The 20,585-nt window shown below is 42.6% G+C and overlaps 1 protein-coding gene across 4 annotated transcripts in view; it reads right to left on the reverse strand.

Annotated features, from left to right (window-relative positions):
• Nucleotides 1–1,389: 1,389 nt before the first annotated feature.
• The window catches only part of LOC126548235 (uncharacterized), a 64,623-nt gene continuing 45,427 nt past the window's right edge, over nt 1,390–20,585 (reverse strand). For 2 of the 4 annotated variants that reach the window (XM_050196382.3, XM_050196383.3), the window contains exons 13-15: nt 16,916–17,043; nt 10,210–10,407; nt 1,390–1,774 (exon numbers count right to left, since the gene is read on the reverse strand). In XM_050196382.3, the coding sequence (XP_050052339.2) occupies nt 1,493–1,774; nt 10,210–10,407; nt 16,916–17,043 (608 nt within the window). In that variant the 3' untranslated portion in view covers nt 1,390–1,492. Of the gene's footprint in view, nt 1,775–10,209; nt 10,408–11,230; nt 11,337–16,915; nt 17,044–20,585 lie in introns of those variants that run through there. The other 2 variants (XM_055063114.2, XM_055063112.2) reach the window with 2 other exon arrangements.

Consider the following 20,585-nt stretch of genomic DNA (forward strand, 5'->3'; position numbering starts at 1 on the left):
AACAGTCACATAGTGTTCCAATGCAGTATCAAAAAGGAGGCTTGGCATCTCTATGGTTGCACTTCACATACAAGAGCCACCGCACCACGTGTTTATTTTTGTTTGAACTTTCAAATTACAAAATTTGTAGAACGTCCAGCAACATATTGCCGCTAAATAGCATTTCATTTTTAAAGCCTCATCATGTGTTCATCATCATCAACAACAGCAAGAGCAGCAGCAGCCTATTATTATGTACACTGCAGGACGAAGGCCTTTACCAGCAATCTCCAATTACCCCTGTCTTGCATTAGCCAACTTGAACATGCACCTGCAAATTTGCTAATTTCATCACCCCACCTAATTTTTTGCTGTCCTTGACTGCGCTTGCCTACCCTTGGCACCCATTCTGTAAATCTAATGGTCCACCAGTTATCTACCCTGTGCATTAAATGGCCTGGCCAGCTCCATTTTTTTCTCCTAATGTAAACTAGAATATCGGCTGTTCCCATTTGCTCTCTGATCCACACCTCTCTCTTCCTGTCTCTTAACATTATGCCTAACATTTTTCATTCCATCGCTCTTTGCACGGTCCTTACCTTGTTCTGGAGCTTCTTTGTTATCCTCCAAGTTTCTGCCCTATATATTAGCACTGGTAGAATGCAATGATAATGTGTTACTTAGACCAAAATTAAATTTGTTGCATTTTGGAAAATTACCCAGTACCCAGAGGGTTAAACAACAAATACAAGTGAATGCCTTTCACACTGTCAAGTATATATTGGCCATATTATGAAATGAGAATTGTGCTGTTTTAAAAGCAAGTCGCAGTTTCGTCCGAAAGGTGAAGCATCGATTGTGATAACAAATTAGTCGGCAGCTAGCTATACGAAGTAAAGATAGTTGTTTTATCGGCCGTATAACTTGTAAACATAGGCATACTAACTAAATGGTGTCATGCACACACAGGCAAACGTGAACATATCTCACTTGATGACCGTGGAAACGCTGTCAAAACGTTGGTGTGAGGAAGCGCGGCAGCAGCAGCAAGCGAATTGACCTTCGTGCCTAGTTTCGCATCAACGCAAACTAATTCGTGAAAACACAGCCCGCGGCCGGACTCTGTCCCCGTTGCAGATGGCTTTCAAGTTGCAATGGCCCCCCTCCCTACCCTCCCCCGGGATCTTTGCGCACAACAGAAAACAGCACACTTCCTCCCCGCTTCCCTCGCTTGCGTGCGCGAGATTGAGCTGCAATCACCAGCTCACCCTCGCACGCATTCACTTGCACATACAGCGTGCGGTGGCGATTTTATCGCCCTTGGACTTTATACGGAACCTCACGGCGACAGTGATGGCAGAAATCCGCCTGGAATGTCCATATAATTGCTACCACAATGGAAAAAAAGGGTGAACTGTAATATTAACTTTAATTTATGGCAAAGCTTAACTTATACACAAATGTAAACAGTGGGAAAATTCACTACAAGACACAAAATGCAGCTGAAGCACCACTATGACTGGTTGGCTTTGTGTGCAAGCAGCTTGTGTACCGATGTTTTCACAAGTCCTGACACGAAGTCGCTTTGATAGCACTGTGTCGCAAGGGCCTCCCGAAATAACTTGGCCAACTCCTCTCCAAGAACTGAAGTTTTCATCCACTGGCTCACATCAACGAGTAGCAATAGCTCCTGCCTAAGACACCGACTTGGCAGACTTGACAGGGCAAATATCAGTGCCAGAAGAATTTCATGTAGATCTTCCTCCGAGAGCTCCTTCGTCATCTTCAGGCACTCCTGCAAGCAACCAATGGAGGTTCAGCTTTCACAACTCACACAGGCACATACAGTTTTGTCTGTCTTAGCCACAGCAACCTACAAGTAAACATTATAAAAATTTGCACACTTCTCAATGCTGGTGTACTGTTGCTAGTTCTTGTTCCAAAACACATCGTAGTACAGTCCAGTAAGTAATGTAGCATGCTACATTGTTACATGTAGTAGCATGCTACATGTTACATTGCCATGTCACAAAAACATTCATGGAGTTTTCAAGCTAAGGTGCCAACTACAATAGCATATTTTAAGTGCACTACCACCTGCAGGGCCCATTGCTTGCATTGCTTACTTACTCTAAAAAAAAAAAAAAACTCATTAGACCTACTCAGTATCTACCCTACACTGTAAGTTCCAATATAAAGAACACAACCAATATGTCATGGAGAACACAGTAAGCATGCTGATACTATACCTCTGACAATGCAAATACATATTCATTTGTCAAAGAGCACAGAAAGCACTTCCAAAAGGCACTACATATGTTTCATGTTGCACTACCTTATGCTGCAAACTCGCTACACTATGAATCCAAGAAAGCAAACTTTCTAGGACACAGTACAGAAGTAACGCAGGAGTGCAAAGCCTTCAATGATGACAGACAAGACTAGGTCATCACGCTTCAGTTTCATTGCCTATGACACCAATATGTGCCACAAGTGCCTTTTGCTAACTAACATCCTTTTACATTTATTATACTCGATTGAAGTTGGAGTGGCATTAGCATACATACCTTAAACCACTGAGGCTCACCACTGCACATGTACGGCAGCAATTGGATGTTTAAATTTCTTTTTTTTTCTTTCAGAGCAAAGTGCCGTCTAGCATTGCTAGGGAGGTAACTTCTAGAAAAAATTCTCATTGTGCTGCCACTCCACTCCTCAGCTTCCACCCAAACTGATTTATTGCTTCACTTTATGGTGGCTGCCATCATGGTAGTTTGGGAGTATTCCCACTTTGCCTAGTTTACTGCTGCAAGCTCAGGCCCGCTCTTGTGCACGTTATAATGGGCGTGCTCGTACATTTAATCTTGACTTACAGGTGTCAAAAAAGTGATTTACATTTTGTTTCTTATCACTCACAGCGTTACCATGAGATGCTTGCCCGCATGGCTCTCCTATAGGCATGCAATTACTTTGGTTACAGGCGCGCGCTCACAAGCCGGCGATAATGCCGCGCATGCATCTCTTTTTGCCAGACACAGGAGAATTGATAGAATCTCCTCTAGCGATCAAACAATTGATTACTGCAAGTTTCCCACTCTTTGTTATTCTGATGGGTACACACTACTGAGTTTGCATGCAGCCGCCCACATGGCATGGTGTGCTTTTGCTATGCATGAGCGAGAGTCTTGGAGCCGTATTATCTAGCAATCCATTTAACTTTCCTTTCTTCTGGCCCTGTGTCATTCATTCAGACCCGGGTTGGTGGTTGCAGCAACACCGTAGATGCTGAGATCACACCCTCGGCGTGGCACATAATAAAAATGGAAAATTACACGGAAAGTTTTAAAATACAAGCCCTAATTGTGACAAACCTATTTGAAACATAAAAATAGGCTGTGTGAAATTTATTACATTTGTAAAAAAATTATTTATGCAACTTCACGCATGTAGTCAACAATAAGCCATGTATAAAACTGCATACATTTAACACAATTTTTTCACTCGTCACTTAAAAAAATTATTTCCTTGTTTCTTTCTCAAAATAAGTCACTCTGAAGAATTTCGATCTGCAATAAAGAAATGTGTCCTTGGGAGGCCGCATTTCCCGAAAATAATGCGACCCTCAAAGGGTTAAGAGGCACGAGGCACTGCCATAAACTTGTGGAAGAAGACATAAAAAATCCCCAAACTTCAGTGACTCGTTTTTTCCTTTAAGCGGAGATATGGCGCTAAAATCGTTATTTTTACAAGAAAAACGCATTTTCTAATTTTTTTTTTCGATTGCTAAACATATAAAGAAGCTGTTCACCAAATTTGGTCATCTGCGCAATAGAAAAAAATTTTAAAAATGGCTTTTTTTTTTACTCGCTGATGGCGCTCGTTTCCCATCAAAAGCGCCTCCGAATGCTGCTTTAAGATGTGGCTGTAGAACGAGAGAGAAGCCTCACGTAAAGTAAATTCACGTTTGTTTTCCGCGCTTTCTAGTGATGGAGGACCTGCTGTTGAGAGTATTAAAAGACATGCAAAAAAAAAAAAAAAGAAAGGCACATTTCTGGACTGCCTGCGAAACTGAAACTGAAGTATGGGTTGGTAGGAATATAACACGACATCTCAGTTTTCTCACCAGCAGGGTTCTTGTGCCCAGCCTTGTTTTCGTTATTGAGAAGATACATCGGAACGAGAAGAATGTGGGGCAGAAACTAAGGCCAGCATCTCATGAGCCCAGACAAGAGTGCTAACAGCTCGAAAGCTTTAAAGAGAGAGAGAGAGAGAGAACGAGAAAGCTTGAAGCAATTGCCACTGAGAAGCACTAAGTTGAAGGGAGTGCGTAACCTATGCAGCAGGGACATTCGATTGAGCACCGTTGCTTGGAGAATAAAATAGCATGATTTGAAATATTTGAATCGATTTTTCTGTTTGCACTATTTATTTATTTACAGCTTTAGGAAAACTATCGCTTTAGGCTCAAAATTTGTGAGGGACAAGACTAAGGACGTCTTTAATTTCTAAACTGTTTCTATCAATAAAGAAAAGGACAGACTTATCGATTTTTGGCAGCAGCAGCAGCGTTGTGTACACATCATAACTGTACCTCTGTGAATTTGCAGTTGCCGCTCAGCCATGCAGTTACACTCAAGTTGGGTCTTCTTCATGCCTCTGGGTATTGCCTACAATCGCTGAATTCCTACTGAGATGCTTCGAAGCGCCTGCCTTCATCATCGTTCTTCGCCTGCCCTGTGGTGCCCTTGACTGCGTAAGCACCAGGATTCTACCAGCCCCAGATAAACCCCGTCCCTCGGCTAGGAAGCCATTTGGCAGCAGCAGCAGCAGTGCCGTGTACACATTGTAACTGTACCTCTGTGAATTTGCAGGTAAATGCACTGGTTTATTTGCCTTGGTCACACTTCGTTCTTGCCGCGGTTTCTGCTGCTGCTGCCACTATCATTGTCTGCATGTGTGCTCTTCGCGCGACCCTGACATATGATACTACACTACTGCTAGTGTAATGTCAGACACATGTGCATCGTGCGAAAAATCCATTTCCACTAAAGGAGTGAATGTGAAGTGCACTGAACGTGCCCATAAATACCACTTCGGTAAATGCGCCAGACTGACCAAAAAATCCTACAAAGGCAAAAAAGAGGCTGACAGAAAAGCCTGGCGTTGTCCGACATGCCGCGCTGAGCAGCATTCCAGTTCTAGTGAAGATGGTAATTGTGACACTGATAAGACGCTGATTCTTGAGTCTATCAAACAAAACCTTGAATGCTTACCTGCCCTGAAACTAACAGTTGAGAAAATGGAACAAGCTATCGGCTTCATGTCAGATATGTTTGATGAATTTGAAAGAAAATAGACAGATAAGAGACATAGATAAAAGCACTGAAAGCGAGAGTTGCAGACCTAGAACAGGTAAATGATACCAATCAAGTCGTGCAAGCACAACTCTAACAAGAACTGCATGAACTCGAATTCCGAAGTCGACGTCAAAATTTGGAAATACATGAAATTGCAGCGGTACCGGATGAAGACCAAATTGCTTTATTAAACACTGTCGCTGAAAAACTTGAGGCTCATCACGCCATGTGATGTTGTTTCCGTTCACAGGCTGCCTTCTAAAGGAGATAATATTCCAGGCATAATAGCTCGATTTACAAGGCAAACGACGAGAGACGCATAGTTGGCAAATAAAAGCAAACTTAGAGAGAGTACACCACGTGTGTATTCAGGAAAACATGACTCGGCATGATAAGGAACTACTAAGATCGATAAAGGTTGTGGCCAAAGAACAAGGCTATCGCTACGTTTGGCATGTAAATGGCAAGATTCTGGTGCGAAAAACTGATGGAGCCAGAGCCATACATGTCAAGAGCACCGTGGACTTCGATTGACTGTAATAGGCATGCACTTTTATTTGCCACATGAACTAAATGCTGTCGTGTCACGGTTATTACCTGCTTCTGTAAAGTGCATACACCTAAATGCTAGGTCTGTTAGAAACAAGATGTTTCCCTTAGAAGAGATGTTTGCTGAATTCAATTTCTTATTTTCGGCAACCATGTTGAGCGAAACCTGGTGCACAAATGACCAAGATGTTTTTAGGCTGGAGCATGACAAAACATTCTACCTAAACAGAGTCGATACGTGAGGGGGTGGAGTTGCTGTCTTGGTTCATGAAAATATTGAATCTCAGCTTATGGATTGTTACTGCCTGATGACGTCTGACTTTGAAGTGCTTACGCTGCATACAGGCAAAACAGTACTTTCTGTCTGTTACCACCCACCGAACGGCAGCGTTACTAAGTTCTTGGAATTTGGAAGTTCATGACTCTTTTCTAACCTTTATTACTGAACATAATTTTGTTCTAATTGCCGGTGGAGACTTTAACATCAATATGGGCTCTAATGACCAACACGCAAGAGATTTTAGTACTGTTATCACTTCCAATGGTTTCGACAATGTAATCACTGAACCCACTAGAATCACTACTGAGTTAAGTTCCATGCTAGACCTTCTTATTACAAACTTGCAACTATGTACAGCAAAATCTGGAGTGATATCGTACCATATAAGCGACCACCTGCCTGTGTTCCTTTGTGTGAATGGTAGTAGACTACACACAAACAATAATGAGGAAATGTACTATCAGACAATAACAGATACTACATTTTACAGGTTCCATGAAGAGGTTCTAAAGGCTGACTGGACAAATGAAAGCCAGTTAACTGACGCAAATGAAGGGTATAATGTATTTCTTGATCAATTGAAAAAGTTATATTTCTCTCACTTTCCTTTAAAGTCTCGCCGCAGAAGTCGTAAAATACGGAAGCCATGGGTAACAACGAAATTAAGGCACGAAATGAAAATAAGGGACCAGCTTTACCAACACTTTCTTAGTACACAAACGCCTCGTGACCTACCATTTTTAAAAAACACTGAAATAGACTGGCCATGAAACTGAGATGTGCACGAAAACAGTACCACCTTTCTTTTCTAAGCGTGGAACATGACAGACATGATTTACTATGGTCTCGACTGAACATGCTCCTACACCGCCTTAAGTTTCACACCCAGCCTTCGAAACTACAAGTCAATGGCCAAGAATTATCTGGAAACAATTTAGCTGACGCATTTAACAACTTCTTTTGTAAGACTGGAACAAGGAGTGGCTTGCCCGACGCCTTAGAATACATGAACATTCTGAACAGTGACTCTATATTTCTGCAGCCTGCGACAGCTCAGGAAATAATCTCTGTGATACAGAGCCTAAAAAATAGTACATGCTGTGATATCGATGACCTCCAGGTGCGCCCTGTGAAACATGTTGCTGATATCATAGCACCAAGTCTTGCTAACATATTTAATGCATGCATAATGACAGCGGTCTTTACGATAAAAATGCAGATAGCAAAGGTAACTGTAATATATAAAAAAGGCAACCAAAATGCTTTGGGCAAATATAGGCCGGTGTCTATACTGCCTGCGATGTCGAAGGTCTTTGAAAAACTTTTGCACTTGCATTTACCCAAATTCATTAACAAGTACGAACTGCATACTTCACATCAATATGGCTTCACCAAAAATAAATCAACTGAACTGACACTTCTTGCACAGAAAGAATTTATACTTGAACAGTTTGAAAAAAAGTGTATGGCACTTGACGTACTTGTCAATTTTTCAAAGGCTTTCGACTTGGTGGATCACAACATATTGTTACGAAGAGTTTATTGCAAAAATTACATGAATATGGAGTTCACGGTAAGGCTTTACAACTAATATGGTCGTATTTATCCCAGAGAAAGCAAGTGGTTCAGCTACCTAGTTCCTGTTCTGCAGTTAAATCTATCCAAACTGGCGTACCACAAGGTAGCACACTAGGACCTCTCCTCTTTAATTTGTACCTTAACGACACTGTAAACATAAATCCTCATTTAAGATTTATTATTTATGCAGATGATGCTACTATGTTCTTCTCAGGAAAAAATATCTCTGAAATATCCGCATGTAACAATATCTTGACCATGCTAGGAAAATGGGCAATATCAAACTCTATGCGTATAAATGAACAGAAAACTAAGGCAGTCATTTTCCGACCAATTAACAAAATCATTCCGCCACACCAACCCATAGTACTGAACTTCCGCAACATAGATATTGTAGAGAGTTTCAAATGTCTGGGCATAATTTTCGCTTGTCATATGTCTTGCGATGATCATATAAACTATCTAACAACGAAGATAGCCCCAATCATCGGTATGATAGGTCGATTAAAACATCAGCTATCAGCATGAACTAAATTGCTTCTTTATAACTCCCTTTTTTATTCTCACCTCAACTACTGTCAACTAGTATGGAGAACCTCAGTGCCCTCTAGCCTGCAACGTATTCATCTTTTGCAGAAGAAATACATTGGTCATGTTTATAATGCACTGTATAGATCCCACACAGCTCAACTTTTTCACAATTCCAGAATAATTAGTATAGACAACTTATATAAGTACCGACTGAGCATGAAGTTCAAAACAGAAATAAGACATAACCTCAATAGTTTACAACGTCTTGCAAATTTGCAAAACAAATTAGCATACTACCTAACTAGATATGCAGAAAGCTGGTTAGTAAATACTCCTCGTCTTACTACTAGACAACAGTGTTTATCCTACACATTACCCTCTCTTTTGAACGCCTACAAAGCGGATAACTTTGATTTATTTTCTTGTTCTTACCAGAATCTTCGCCTTATGTAGAGTGCTTGAATCTGGATACTTCGTTTCGCAGTGACTTCATGTTATTCTGTGGTTTGTATTGTGATTAGAATCTGTTCCTGTTCGATTATTACCCTGTATTTATATTTGACTCAGTAGCAGTAGCAGCAGCTGCTGCTGCTTTGTTTTGTTTGCGTAGTTTTGATGTGTTGCTGTGCTTGCCAAAATAAACAGACCAAGGGTTGTGGGCTCGTCAAGCTGCCTGCGAGCAGCCTTTTTGCCTCCGCCCTCCCATCTAACATGTATGATGGCAAATAAACATTATTATTATTTATTATTGTCCCAGTAACAAAAAAAAAAAAAAAACATAGTTCTCAGGTGATGCGTCTTGTACAGAAAAAGGCATAAAATTACAAGTGGCTGCTGCTATCCTGTAATATAATATAGGGTGTTCAGAAGATAGTTATTCAGAAAAATTTTAACCATTTTTAACATTTTTTAATGATAGTGTTCCTAAGGTGACACACTCATTTGCTCAATGGGACATGCATAACTTTTTTTTCCATTTCTGCTGGGACAGTGAAATTTATTACATGTTTTAACGACAACGAAACCAAACATGCGGCCAAATTTTTTGAAAATCAGCATGTCAGTTCAAAAGCTGACCTTTTAGCTTTGCATCCTCCTAAACTAAATGACTGTGAACAGCAATTATGAGCCCAGACTTGATATGTGACCATGTGATCCGCTCAGTACTTTTGGAAAACTGCAACAGAATTCCAGTGCCAACTGAATAATTCCTGGACAACATTATGAGGCTCCCCTGGAAGCTAAAAGCTGCATGCAGCCTACATTCAGCAGCAGATGCACACTGGTGTTGCGTGTGTGTTTGTTCTTTTTCTTCACTTTTTTTCTTGTCTCATTTAGTGCAGCTATTGCATTTGCTTCACAAACCTCACAAATAGCGCTTGCACCGCAATGCAAACACCAATAGAGGGGAAGGGGAAGTGTGATGCAGTACACGTGCATTAACGTTACAGGCTCCGCATCTCAATCAATGCTACAGTATAGTGGACTAGATGAGTCCCTGGCAGAAAACCAATGACATTAGTCAGCACCCAATTCAAGCATTAGCTGTTCATTCACACAAAGTTGCCATTGTGTAGTGGTTAGAATGCCCTGCTTGAAACCACAACATCATTGATTTGCTCGCATCTGCTGTTCGCAATTAAAGACCTACAATCAGCAAAACAAAAGTGCACCAGCACAACCGCTGAGTGACCCATCATGCTGGATTTCAGAACTGCAGAACAGAAGTTGGAAATGTGTGAAAAATGTTGCCCTTATAATCACACCCTTGTAGTCTGCATCAGTGGTAGCCTACACTTAATCCTAAGCCAGAAGACATTAAAAAAGTCATGCTTTCAGATCACCAGCACAAAATGCAGCTCAAATTTGCTTGTGAAGGGACTTCCTTAAAGTTCCTTAATGCATATATTGCATTTAAAGATGCACTGCACTCACCATGACAGTATTGGCAAAGCATGTGAACAAGTAGCTCCAGTTCCCTACGGCAACATAACTCTTGCAACCAATGAGGCACATTACAAGTTCCTGGATAAAAACGGCAGCAGACACACTATGGCCTGCATCAATATTCAGTGCTCTCCTGAGCTGAGCTGATAAAATCTCCCATTCCTCAGAAGTAGCGCCTGCAAGCCACTGAAAATAAATAAAAAAGTTGCTATACTAATTCAAACATCTTGGACAGGCTGCACAGCCATACACAATAGGCTTGTTTCAATCATGCTAATTACCTGAATAAATTCCTCCCATAATTATGTGGCTTACAGCTGTCGCTGGAACCATATACCAGCTCAGCAACACTTTTTGGACACAGCAAATAAGCTATACCAGACACAAGTTACTGCTGTCATGAACATGGGGGCCAAATACTCCCTTGCATGTAGCAAAGACACTGTTCTAAAGACTGCTCATACTTTCCTGGAGCATTTTTAAACCACCATTAGTTGGTCTGCCTGTATGATAATGCCAGGGTCACATTTTATGTATGTTAGCCAGATTCCCTGAATACATCACAAGAAATCATCACAAAAATCGATTTCATATTCTTTGATGCTACCTCAAAGGGGCCCTGAAACACTTTTTGAACATAGTAAAAAAATGTTGCCAATCTGTTGACGAGGCTCCTGTGAACATGTGAGCCAAATATTACACTGCATGCAGCAAGGAATTTACAATCTCATGTCAAAAGCAGTGAACAGATGCTTGCTCTCGCATCCGTAATGTTGTCATCGAAAACTGATTGAAAGCAGTTGGCCAACCAATGCTATTGGCCGATTTCTTGATTGCAAGAACATTCTCAGTAATACATAATAGCTAATTTTGGGTTAAACAAATGAAAAATATGTGTCTGTTATCTCAAACAGACAGAAAAATCGTTTCATCTTTAACATGTGCATTAGCTGCATCTGCTGCGTGTGGTCTCCGACATGGCAACGGTGTGCTGTGTAGTGCAGTCTACCATGGCCACCACAGAGTGCGGCGATGAGCCCTTTCGTCGCAGCAACACTAAACTTTTGGCCGGGGCTTTGCCCTTTTGGCTTCTCTGCTGTGTAGCTTCCAGCGTGCTAGTGGAGATGAAAAGAGAGAGAAAGCCAGGCATCGGTACGATAACTCCACTTATAGATGAACAATTCGAAAAATTTTCCGCCAGAACTCTTTCACAGTGCGAGATTCATGGGACAACATACTGTAATAGCGAGGCTATTCTATGATTAGTTAGAAATGTTTTTCAGGGCCCCTTTAAACGTGACCTGCTAAATCCATTTTGCAATTCAGAATAGTAAAATTACAATGCAACCCCCCCCCCCCCCCGCCTTTTTTTTTTTTTGTACAGGCAGTGCAATGTCATGGGGAAGTATCACAGCCGTGCCTTTACTGGTTGGAACTGCAACTGTGAGAAGAGAATAACAATCTTGAGCATTGCTTAGGCAAATTGGGAGGTATAACAATTTCAAATACAATAACCAATATTGAGAAGGATCCAATTTCATGCGTGGTGCACCTTTCATATTTTGCCTCACTGTGCTGGCAGAATATGAAAGGTTACACGATTTTGTACCAGACATGATTGGATGAGAAAAGAGGACAAGGTGTGCAGTTCATTGTTTAATCTGCCCTTGTGTACTTAAATGTACAATACCAATAAAAGAGAAGTTTCATATCTTTATGCTACACCTTTGTGTGCCCATAAAAAGCATTTTGTAGAGCGCAGTAGGATTTATATCAATTGTGGTGTTTAAGACCCCAAAACAGCACAGTGGGCTACGAGGGAAGCCATAGTGGGGCTCTAGAGTAATTTTCACCACCTGAGGTTCTTTAATGTGCATCTAAATCTAAAAAAAAAAAACTTATGGGGTTTTAAGTGCCAAAACCACAATCTTATTATAAGGGACACTGTAGTGGGGGACTCCGGAAATTTGGACCACCTGGAGTTCTTTAACGTGCACCTAAACCTAAGTGCATAGGCATTTTCGCATTTCACCCCCATCGCACCTAAATCTAAGCACCTGAGTGTTTTTGCATTTCGTCTGCTTCAAAATGCGGCAGTTATGGCTGCGAATCAAACCCGTGACAGGTCACCGTAGGATTATAAAGCAATTATTTTTACAGCAAAGCTGTACATGACTAGCTGATTCATCCATCCATCCATCCGTCCGTCCGTTTGTCACCTGTATGCCGAAAACTCCTCCAGCACAACCCCATGCACATGCATGAAAAAGAGAGAGAGAAAGAGAGTCGTGCGATTGGCTGTGCCAGTAGTGACGTCATTGCTCTCCGTCACAGCCAAGCGCACGCGCAGCAGTTTCTCTCCGGCTCCGAAATGGGCAGGCCACGCGTCATATGTACTCCCAAGGAGCAAGCAGCTTTTGATCAGCAACGCCGCGAGCAGAACCAGGAACGAGCTTGTCTACACCATGCCGATGCTGCAGCCTGGGCACAAGATAAGGCTCGTGCAGCCGAGCGCAAGCAGCAACTGCGCACCGAGGATCCAGCAGCCTACCAAGCCTTCATTTAATAAACCGTTGGGATTAATCCAGTGATGAACACCATGGCTGCACGTTTCAGCTTCACTGGTTCACCATCTGTACGGAGTACTTGGACGGTGATATTTCCTTCTTCATGAGACGGGAGAACAAGACAAGGAGGAGTGCTGCTTGCTTGGTTGGTCCTTGGGTACATTTAAGGCATAATTTCAACAATGAAAGAAATAATTTTGTGCTTTCAGATGCCCCATTTTTTACTGCGACTCATTCAAACCATTTTGTGAATTCAGAGTGTGAGCCCATAACACAACAAATCTTTACCTGGAATGAAGTGCAGTTGTAGAGCAGTGCTAGAACACCCACTTCAGAGTCATGGGGCTCTTGGTTCGAACCCACACAAATTCGTGAACTTCTTACTTTATTTTAGTTTCTGAAGCTTTGACCATGATTTTGGAAGCAGCCGTGATGTTACAAGGAAGCATGATGATAGGAGGATACCTGGATACCGAGCTCATAACTGCTTAGCACAGTAAAGCATGGTAGCACTTGGCAGCTACAACTGTTTCAGAACTTCTTTCATACCTGAGTCTCAGTCTTAATTCCAGACATGCAGACATAGGTACATGGCTGAGGAGAAGGGGGAAAAAGCCAGTCGCAGCTTGACGGTGCTCCCTTCCCCCATGTATACATCGGTACAGCGGTATGCGCAAAAACATAGCCAGCACAGGCCAAAGCTTTTACAAAGAAGACTCAAAAAAAAAAAGAACATGCAGTGCAGCATAAAATGAACCACACAACAAATACAATAACACCTCATTGCAGACATTCAATACAAATGACAAAGAAACAGCAGCCAGGCAATGCAGAGAAAAAATGAACGAAAGATATTTTGAAGGGAATTATAAGAAAATTCATGGATCGAGTTGTAAAATAAGCCAAACCTGTTCAGTAAAGAAGGCAAAGTATGTTTTAGAGCTTGAAAACAGTAGTTTGTACGCAGGTGAGACAAAGACCAGCCGTCATGGTCTACTCAGGTTCATACAGGAGAAATATGGTTCACATATTCTCTGACTCACACATGAGAATATGTGAACCAACTTCAAATTCTAAGTATCCAAGACATAAACATACGAATTCTTTCACATGGAGAACATTTCAGACATCAGTGAAACCTCTATAAAAGAAATACGGATATAATGAATTATCTGATATAACGAAGTAAATCTAAAAAGTTTATTGCTGCCATCAGTGTGCAGTGAATATACGCTTGTAACGAATATCAGATGTAAGGTACTTTTGCAACAGATCTGACTTTGTTATAACGAGGTTCAACTGTACTAAGAGAGAGGACTTAGTACGAGCTGAGACAAAGAAGAAAAATAAACTACTCATTTTATTACTCAACATATGATTTTGATGGATTGCTTTGTCAAATGAGATTCCTCAACTCTGCTACTGCCACATGCTCATACCTGAAAGGTAAAGCAGCTAATCTTTTACATTACGAAAGTTACCTCATTACACTACTTTCCCTTTTGACATGCTGAAGTGCTCCTGTAGAGCTATGGCTTGCAGTTACGGCTATTTTCGGTGTTTACCGTGCCTATTATTATTGCCTTTCCTTCTTCTTTATCAGGCCACACTGTACAATAAACCATAAAATACATTCAGTGTGCTGCAACTGAAGAAATATAACAGTACTGCCTTGTTCTAGAATAGTACTGCACATCCATGAAGTTAGTTTGCCTTGTCTGAGGAATTAAGAATGAAGTGACAAGGTCCTTTTCTCAGAAGAGAATCAGAGTAAAATTAAAGAAATTAAATTATGGGGTTTTACGTGCCAAAACCACTTTCTGATTATGAGGCACGCCGTAGTGGGGGACTCAGGAAATTTCGACCACCTGGGGTTCTTTAACATGCACCTAAATCTAAGTACATGGGTGTTTTCGCATTTCGCCCCCATCGAAATGCACAGAGTAAAATGGGCACTCTACAGCCATGATGCAAGCAGTTCCCAAAACATTTGGCAGACTCAATCACAGTTGACGATTATGTAACACGAAGCATTACACAAATTGTTGCAGCACGAGATGCTGACAAGTGCCGAGCTGGTAGGGCCCGACCAACCCAAGATGCACTTTGTCGTTTTCCTATTGCATAGTGTTTCAAGACGAGGGGAAACCGAACCAAAATTGAGCTGATGGGGCCCTAGTGGCTCGAGACACGCATCCTCGTTTTCCTATTGCCTAGTGTTTTAAAGGGACACTAAAGGTTACCAGAAAGTCAAGTTAAAGTGACAAAGCAATGCTCTAGAACGTCTAAGGCGTCAATATAATCGCGAACAGAGCTTTAGTAACCGAGAAATTGAGGTAAATGCACGACACGATTTGAGACCCCCCAGTGACATTCCGGTACTAGCCCGATGACGAAAGCACTCCTCATCATAATTTATGTCACTAGTACTCAACTACTCGTATTAAAAAGATGATTTCATTAGATTATAAGACGGAAGAAAATGCTACTTGTCTACTTCTATTCCATTCTAAGAAAAAAATAACATTTTGACGTTAGCCTTGAGTGGTATGGGTGATCGAAAGGTTTCGTTTTCGCTCGACTCTGCGTGGTCGACTTTGGGCCGCGCGCGCTTTGGAGTTTCAGTTGTTTCTTTATCGCGTCCTGCTGCGGTGGTCCTGCTGGCTCGTGAAGCTTGCATTTGGAACAAGCAGCGAGAATGCCACGTCCATGTGATGTCGTGGGATGCGCGAACGGTCCGCGGAACTTGGCCAAGGGCAGTTCCAGCGGCGAATCCAACATTACTTATCACTGTGTGCCAACGAGTGAACCTCTCCGTTCGAAGTGGTTAAGTGCCATACCTCTGCCACAGCGCGCTGGCAAAAAGCCGAAAAATCACGTAGTGTGCTCGCTGCACTTTCGTCAAGAGGATTATGAGTTCAACGCCGACTTACTGAAGTCGCGGTAAGTGCCTTTCAAAGCAGGCTGTCGTCGTAGTAGTACGCAACGACGCCGGCAGCGCGAGCCCTCAACAGCAGGTCACGTTCATCAGTGCTTAAATCGCTGAACTCGAGCCCAGCATAACGAGCTAATGTGTCGTTGTCAGGGTCATCCATTGCGACGAGCGTCGAAGTTGGCGTCATAAAATAAAGAACCAGCTTATCGTCATGCGCTTTCCCTTCCGCTAGCCACCATAGTTCCGCTTTCGCGCTGCTGTCAGCTCTGTCTTGGCTCTGTTTCTGGCCGCGCGTTTGCGTTTTGTGCAGAAAAGCAGTAGCGCCGTCTGCGGGAGCCGTTTTACTCACCGACGGCGCAACGTCACTACGAGACCATGACGTCAATACTCCTCGATCGAAGGGCGGGTGATTTGAACTGCGCTAGAGGTACGCGGATGCTTCAGAGCGCATTTTCTCTTAAAATAAGTCTCTTCTTCGCACGAAACAAGCGTTTCGAGGTTTCTGGGATGGTATTTCAACAGTCCACATTGACTTAATTTAACCTTTAGTGTCCCTTTAAGACACTGCGGGGGAACCGAACCAGCTCATTCGCAGCTAATACAATACTAGTGGCTAAAAGGGTGCGATGCCGGAATACGATGCCACCAGAGCGAAACTTGCAATTCACTTTGTGCCATGCATCAAGGCCACTTGTCAACACCGCTCATACTCTATGTGCTTGGCTGGTTCTCCCTTGTAGTACCACGAGTGGCCGCCAACCAAAGCGTCAGCTGCTTCCTATCCTTGGTTACAGATGGCAGTAGTTGTCTGTTCGTTCACCGACGAAAATGACAAGACGAGATAGCAACGAACTGGCTTGACTCATAGAAGAATGCTTAGAAGAATTAAAAGGAGTTTAACGCAAATAAATACTGTTGCAAATGACATTACACTGTTCGTTACCTTCTATGAGTTTGTACAGTTTGAATAAAAAACTTTAGTGTAACTGTCAAACGTCAGCACAGCATCCACTTGTTCCTACTGTATCAGATTATTATGCTATATACAAAAATTATTAGGAAACCATGTGCTAATCAATGCACAATCATTATTACTCTAACCTGCCTAGTGTTATTTAGTAGAAGATGAAAAACATTTTGCCGAATTAATATGTAAAACACAGATATGTAAAAATCTGACCACAATACTTACAACACAGAAGTGTGGCATCAACAGCTCAGTAAGGGAACACTCAGGAAACTGAGATGCAACTTTCTGGCACAAGTTTCTCCATTTTTTCGCATCTAACAGCACCAATTCCTCCTGTTCAATGGGCACACCTGGTTTGACAACAAGCACACATAATTATGGAACCACTTAATTTCTTGTACAAAAATAAAAAATACAACAGGCACTCTTGAAAGACAGAAATAACAGCAAAGGTTACCCCGTTAAAGGGACCCTGAAACGATTTTGATGATTTTCTACAAACGTACTGAGTCGTTAGAGTAGCTCCTTCTGATCATTAATTGACACATCTAAGTGCTCCACGTAAAGTGTGTAATTTATTATAAGGTTTTAAAAATGCACATCGCTGCCGATTGCAGCACACTGCTCGGCGGAATTTTAAGCCGCCCCTACCCATATGACGAAAATCACCCATATGACGTCAGTGGGGCGAGCTATCCGATTGGCTGACCAGGGCGCGTGATCTATAATTTTTCCAACTTTATGGTAAACAAATGATGTTCGTAATAGTTGGAATGTTAGTTAACTTGTATTTATAAAAAGAAAGTAACATAAAGGGAATGCACAAGAACAAATTCCGGCACACAGCAAGTGTCGTCTGCTTGTGTTACAACGTGCTCCGTTCTTGACCAGAGCTCCACCGTCAGTTTCGGTCAGTCTTTTCGGGAGCGCTATGGTTTGACTTTGTTGCGTTGTGGACTGCAAATGTAGCGACTGGCAATATGTCCAGCTGCGACATTGTGTCTCTCTGCAAGCCAGTAGACGAGCGGACTGGCTGCAGCGCATCGGACTGCCGCTATCCGATCGGCGTCAGGATTTGCGCAATTGCGGCCGTCACTTTACACCGGAAGATTACTAACGCAATAGCGCTTTGCGAGTCCGGTATTAGGGCAAACGCAAGTGCAAGGTGACAGGGCCTGGCCACTCGACTGTACCGTTTAACGGGTGAGCAGAAGCGCAAATGTGAATGGTCTGCACGGTGCAGCCACCTGGTGGCATAGAGCTCAACCACACACAGTAGCAGTAACAAAACGTATTCTTCTTTGCTGGTGGTGTAAATTTTTCGCAGGAGTGTAATCATGAACACGTTGCTTTTGTAGATGTTTAAAATGTTTTCCACTTGGTTAGAGCAATATTAGCTCTTTGTTTGGCTGGTTAAGCTCTGCGCCAACAAGTGGCTGGACCGTGCAGACCGATCAGGCCGCTCACGTACGTCTACACCAAAGTTCCCTCATCAGCTTGAGTTTATGCCTACAGCCATCTGCCGAAACACCCAGCCTGCCTGTGGTTACCTGAATACCAGACACGGTCGGCGCTACGACAGAATGCTCGCAACGCACGCTGCTTCGATAGCTCTCGCTTGAGGTCGACGGCCAAGCGGCTAGCGGAGAGGTTTCGCGCGGGCGGGGGCGGGCTCCAAAACAACCGGAAGTGGACGATGTGACGTCGCATCGGGACGCAGAACCAGTGAAGGCGGAGCTTAGCCCCGATCGCTCGGCGAACGAGTTGAGGAGGAAAAGCATGGCTAGGGAGGAGGGCAACTAGTAATAGCTTGTAGTTTCATTAATACGTCACACTTCACTTAAATTGTGGTGCGAATGTTCACTTAAGCTGTACCCTACGCGTCTACAAAATTTGTGCGAACCGTTTCAGGGGCCCTTTATACTTATGTAGCATAATAAATATCAGACAAGCTACTGAAATTTGCCTTTCAAGTGGTGTGATTTGCTTCGCAAAAAGGGGTGAAAATAAAAACGAGGCTATTTCAATCAAATATTAACTCAGTGAATATATTTTGTCAACACTTTCTGGTTGGACATGAACTAACAAATACCCAAAGCCGCTTATACTGAACCCAGATGTTCATAACATTTCCCATACAAAGCAGGAAAGGTATGTACTCAAATATTCACTGTGGAAGTAAAGATTTCTGCTCACCCTCATTAAGCCTGAATTCATAATTGCATTGATTGTAATACTGCATTATTGCACTTTGAGTGCCTTATTAAATTACGGATGGGACGGGCATGTTACATAAATGCACTATCCAAAGTCGCACCTGGAAACTACGTATGTTACAAACGCTCTAAATGTAAGAATAACAGAAGTATGAACAAACGTTCTCAGAAACACAAGAGGAAAATGTTTGTGCAATATAAAAAACATATACTCACATAATAACCATAACCGAAAAGGCAGGAAACCAGAGGCTAACAATGAGAACTACTCTACACTATGAATAATAGTTATAGCGTTCCTAAAACTTAATGAATAAATTCAAACAAAACAAAAGGTTCACAAGAAGGCGGACACTTCAAATAAAATACTATGGGTGACCAAGTGAAGCCTCAACCTGGAGCTAATGCTTCGACAAGGAGACTCACCTTCACTATTGCAACAACTGCTTTCCTTAGCAGCATTTCTATGCGCAGCTCACTTTACCTCGACCCAAGGGGCGAGGCACATAAGTGGATACACAAGAATAAAGTGAGAGTTCAGGAAGTTGAGATGTTCAAAAGGAGGGATCACTTATTATAGTGAGTGGGGCAAGAGGTAAAAAATGTGATGCAAGTCCTCCTAAGAGGTGGGGATGACAAAAAAAAGATAGTGATGGTAAAGAACTCTGACGTGTAAGTAGGCAGTGTCAATCTGGAAGGCTTCTTTCTTTTAAAAAGCAGTAAGTATGCAGAGATGACAGAGAGAGAACTGTCTCATAACATATCAATTAAAAGCAAAATACTCCAGTAGGAAAAGTAATCACTAGGTACAAAATACAGTCGAACGCCTCTACAATGAATGCCTCCACAAAATGACCTCTATAACGAGGAAATAATAGAGACCTTTAGCGTGTCCGGTATTCCGGCAATTTCGGGCGGTTTGCCGGTTTAGCGGGGCCGTAAACGTGAGCGGCCAGATTGGTGGCGCCAGCTGGCGGCGCAAAGCTCAACGACACAAACACAAAGCTAATTACTATATTCTGTTCAGCTGCTGGTGTAAATTTTCGACCGTGGCGTAATCGTGTTCACAATTACGCCGCTGCCAAAAATTTGCGCCAGTAGCAAAGCAGGATATAGTGTGTTACCGCAGTTTTAGCTCTGTGTTTGTCTGGTTGAACTCTACACTACCAGGCGGCTGCACCGCTCTGGCCGCTCACGTTTACGCCCCTGCAAATCCGGCAATCCGCCCAAACCGCTCCCGTTTACCGGAATAGCGGACAGGCTAAATGTCTCTAATTATATCCTGAACAAATTCCCACCTTTCATGTGGATTGTGAATGTCTCCTAACGAAGGCTACTACAATGAATTTGCCTGTACAACAAAGGAATTTAGGCATCCACGAAGGCTGAATTGTTGCTGTACAACAAACACCACATACACTGGTGCTGCCGCTGCCATCTGCAGATGCCATTGAGCTGGAATCAGCACTAGCACTAACGGCAACACCAGAAATGCACTTGAGGAGTGTGCCAATGTCAGCGAAGGCCTGCTGTACTGCTTCAGAAATCGCTCAACTCATAAGCTGCTAGTTGTAACACAGCAGCGGGTGCGATGGCTGATAAAGAAGTCACACTTAATGACGACGCGATGATCAAAATCATAACTAACCACCGACGAGGTCTTTAAAGCCATCTAG

This window comes from Dermacentor andersoni, chromosome 1, assembly GCF_023375885.2.
Source record: "Dermacentor andersoni chromosome 1, qqDerAnde1_hic_scaffold, whole genome shotgun sequence".
NCBI lineage: Eukaryota > Metazoa > Arthropoda > Arachnida > Ixodida > Ixodidae > Dermacentor > Dermacentor andersoni.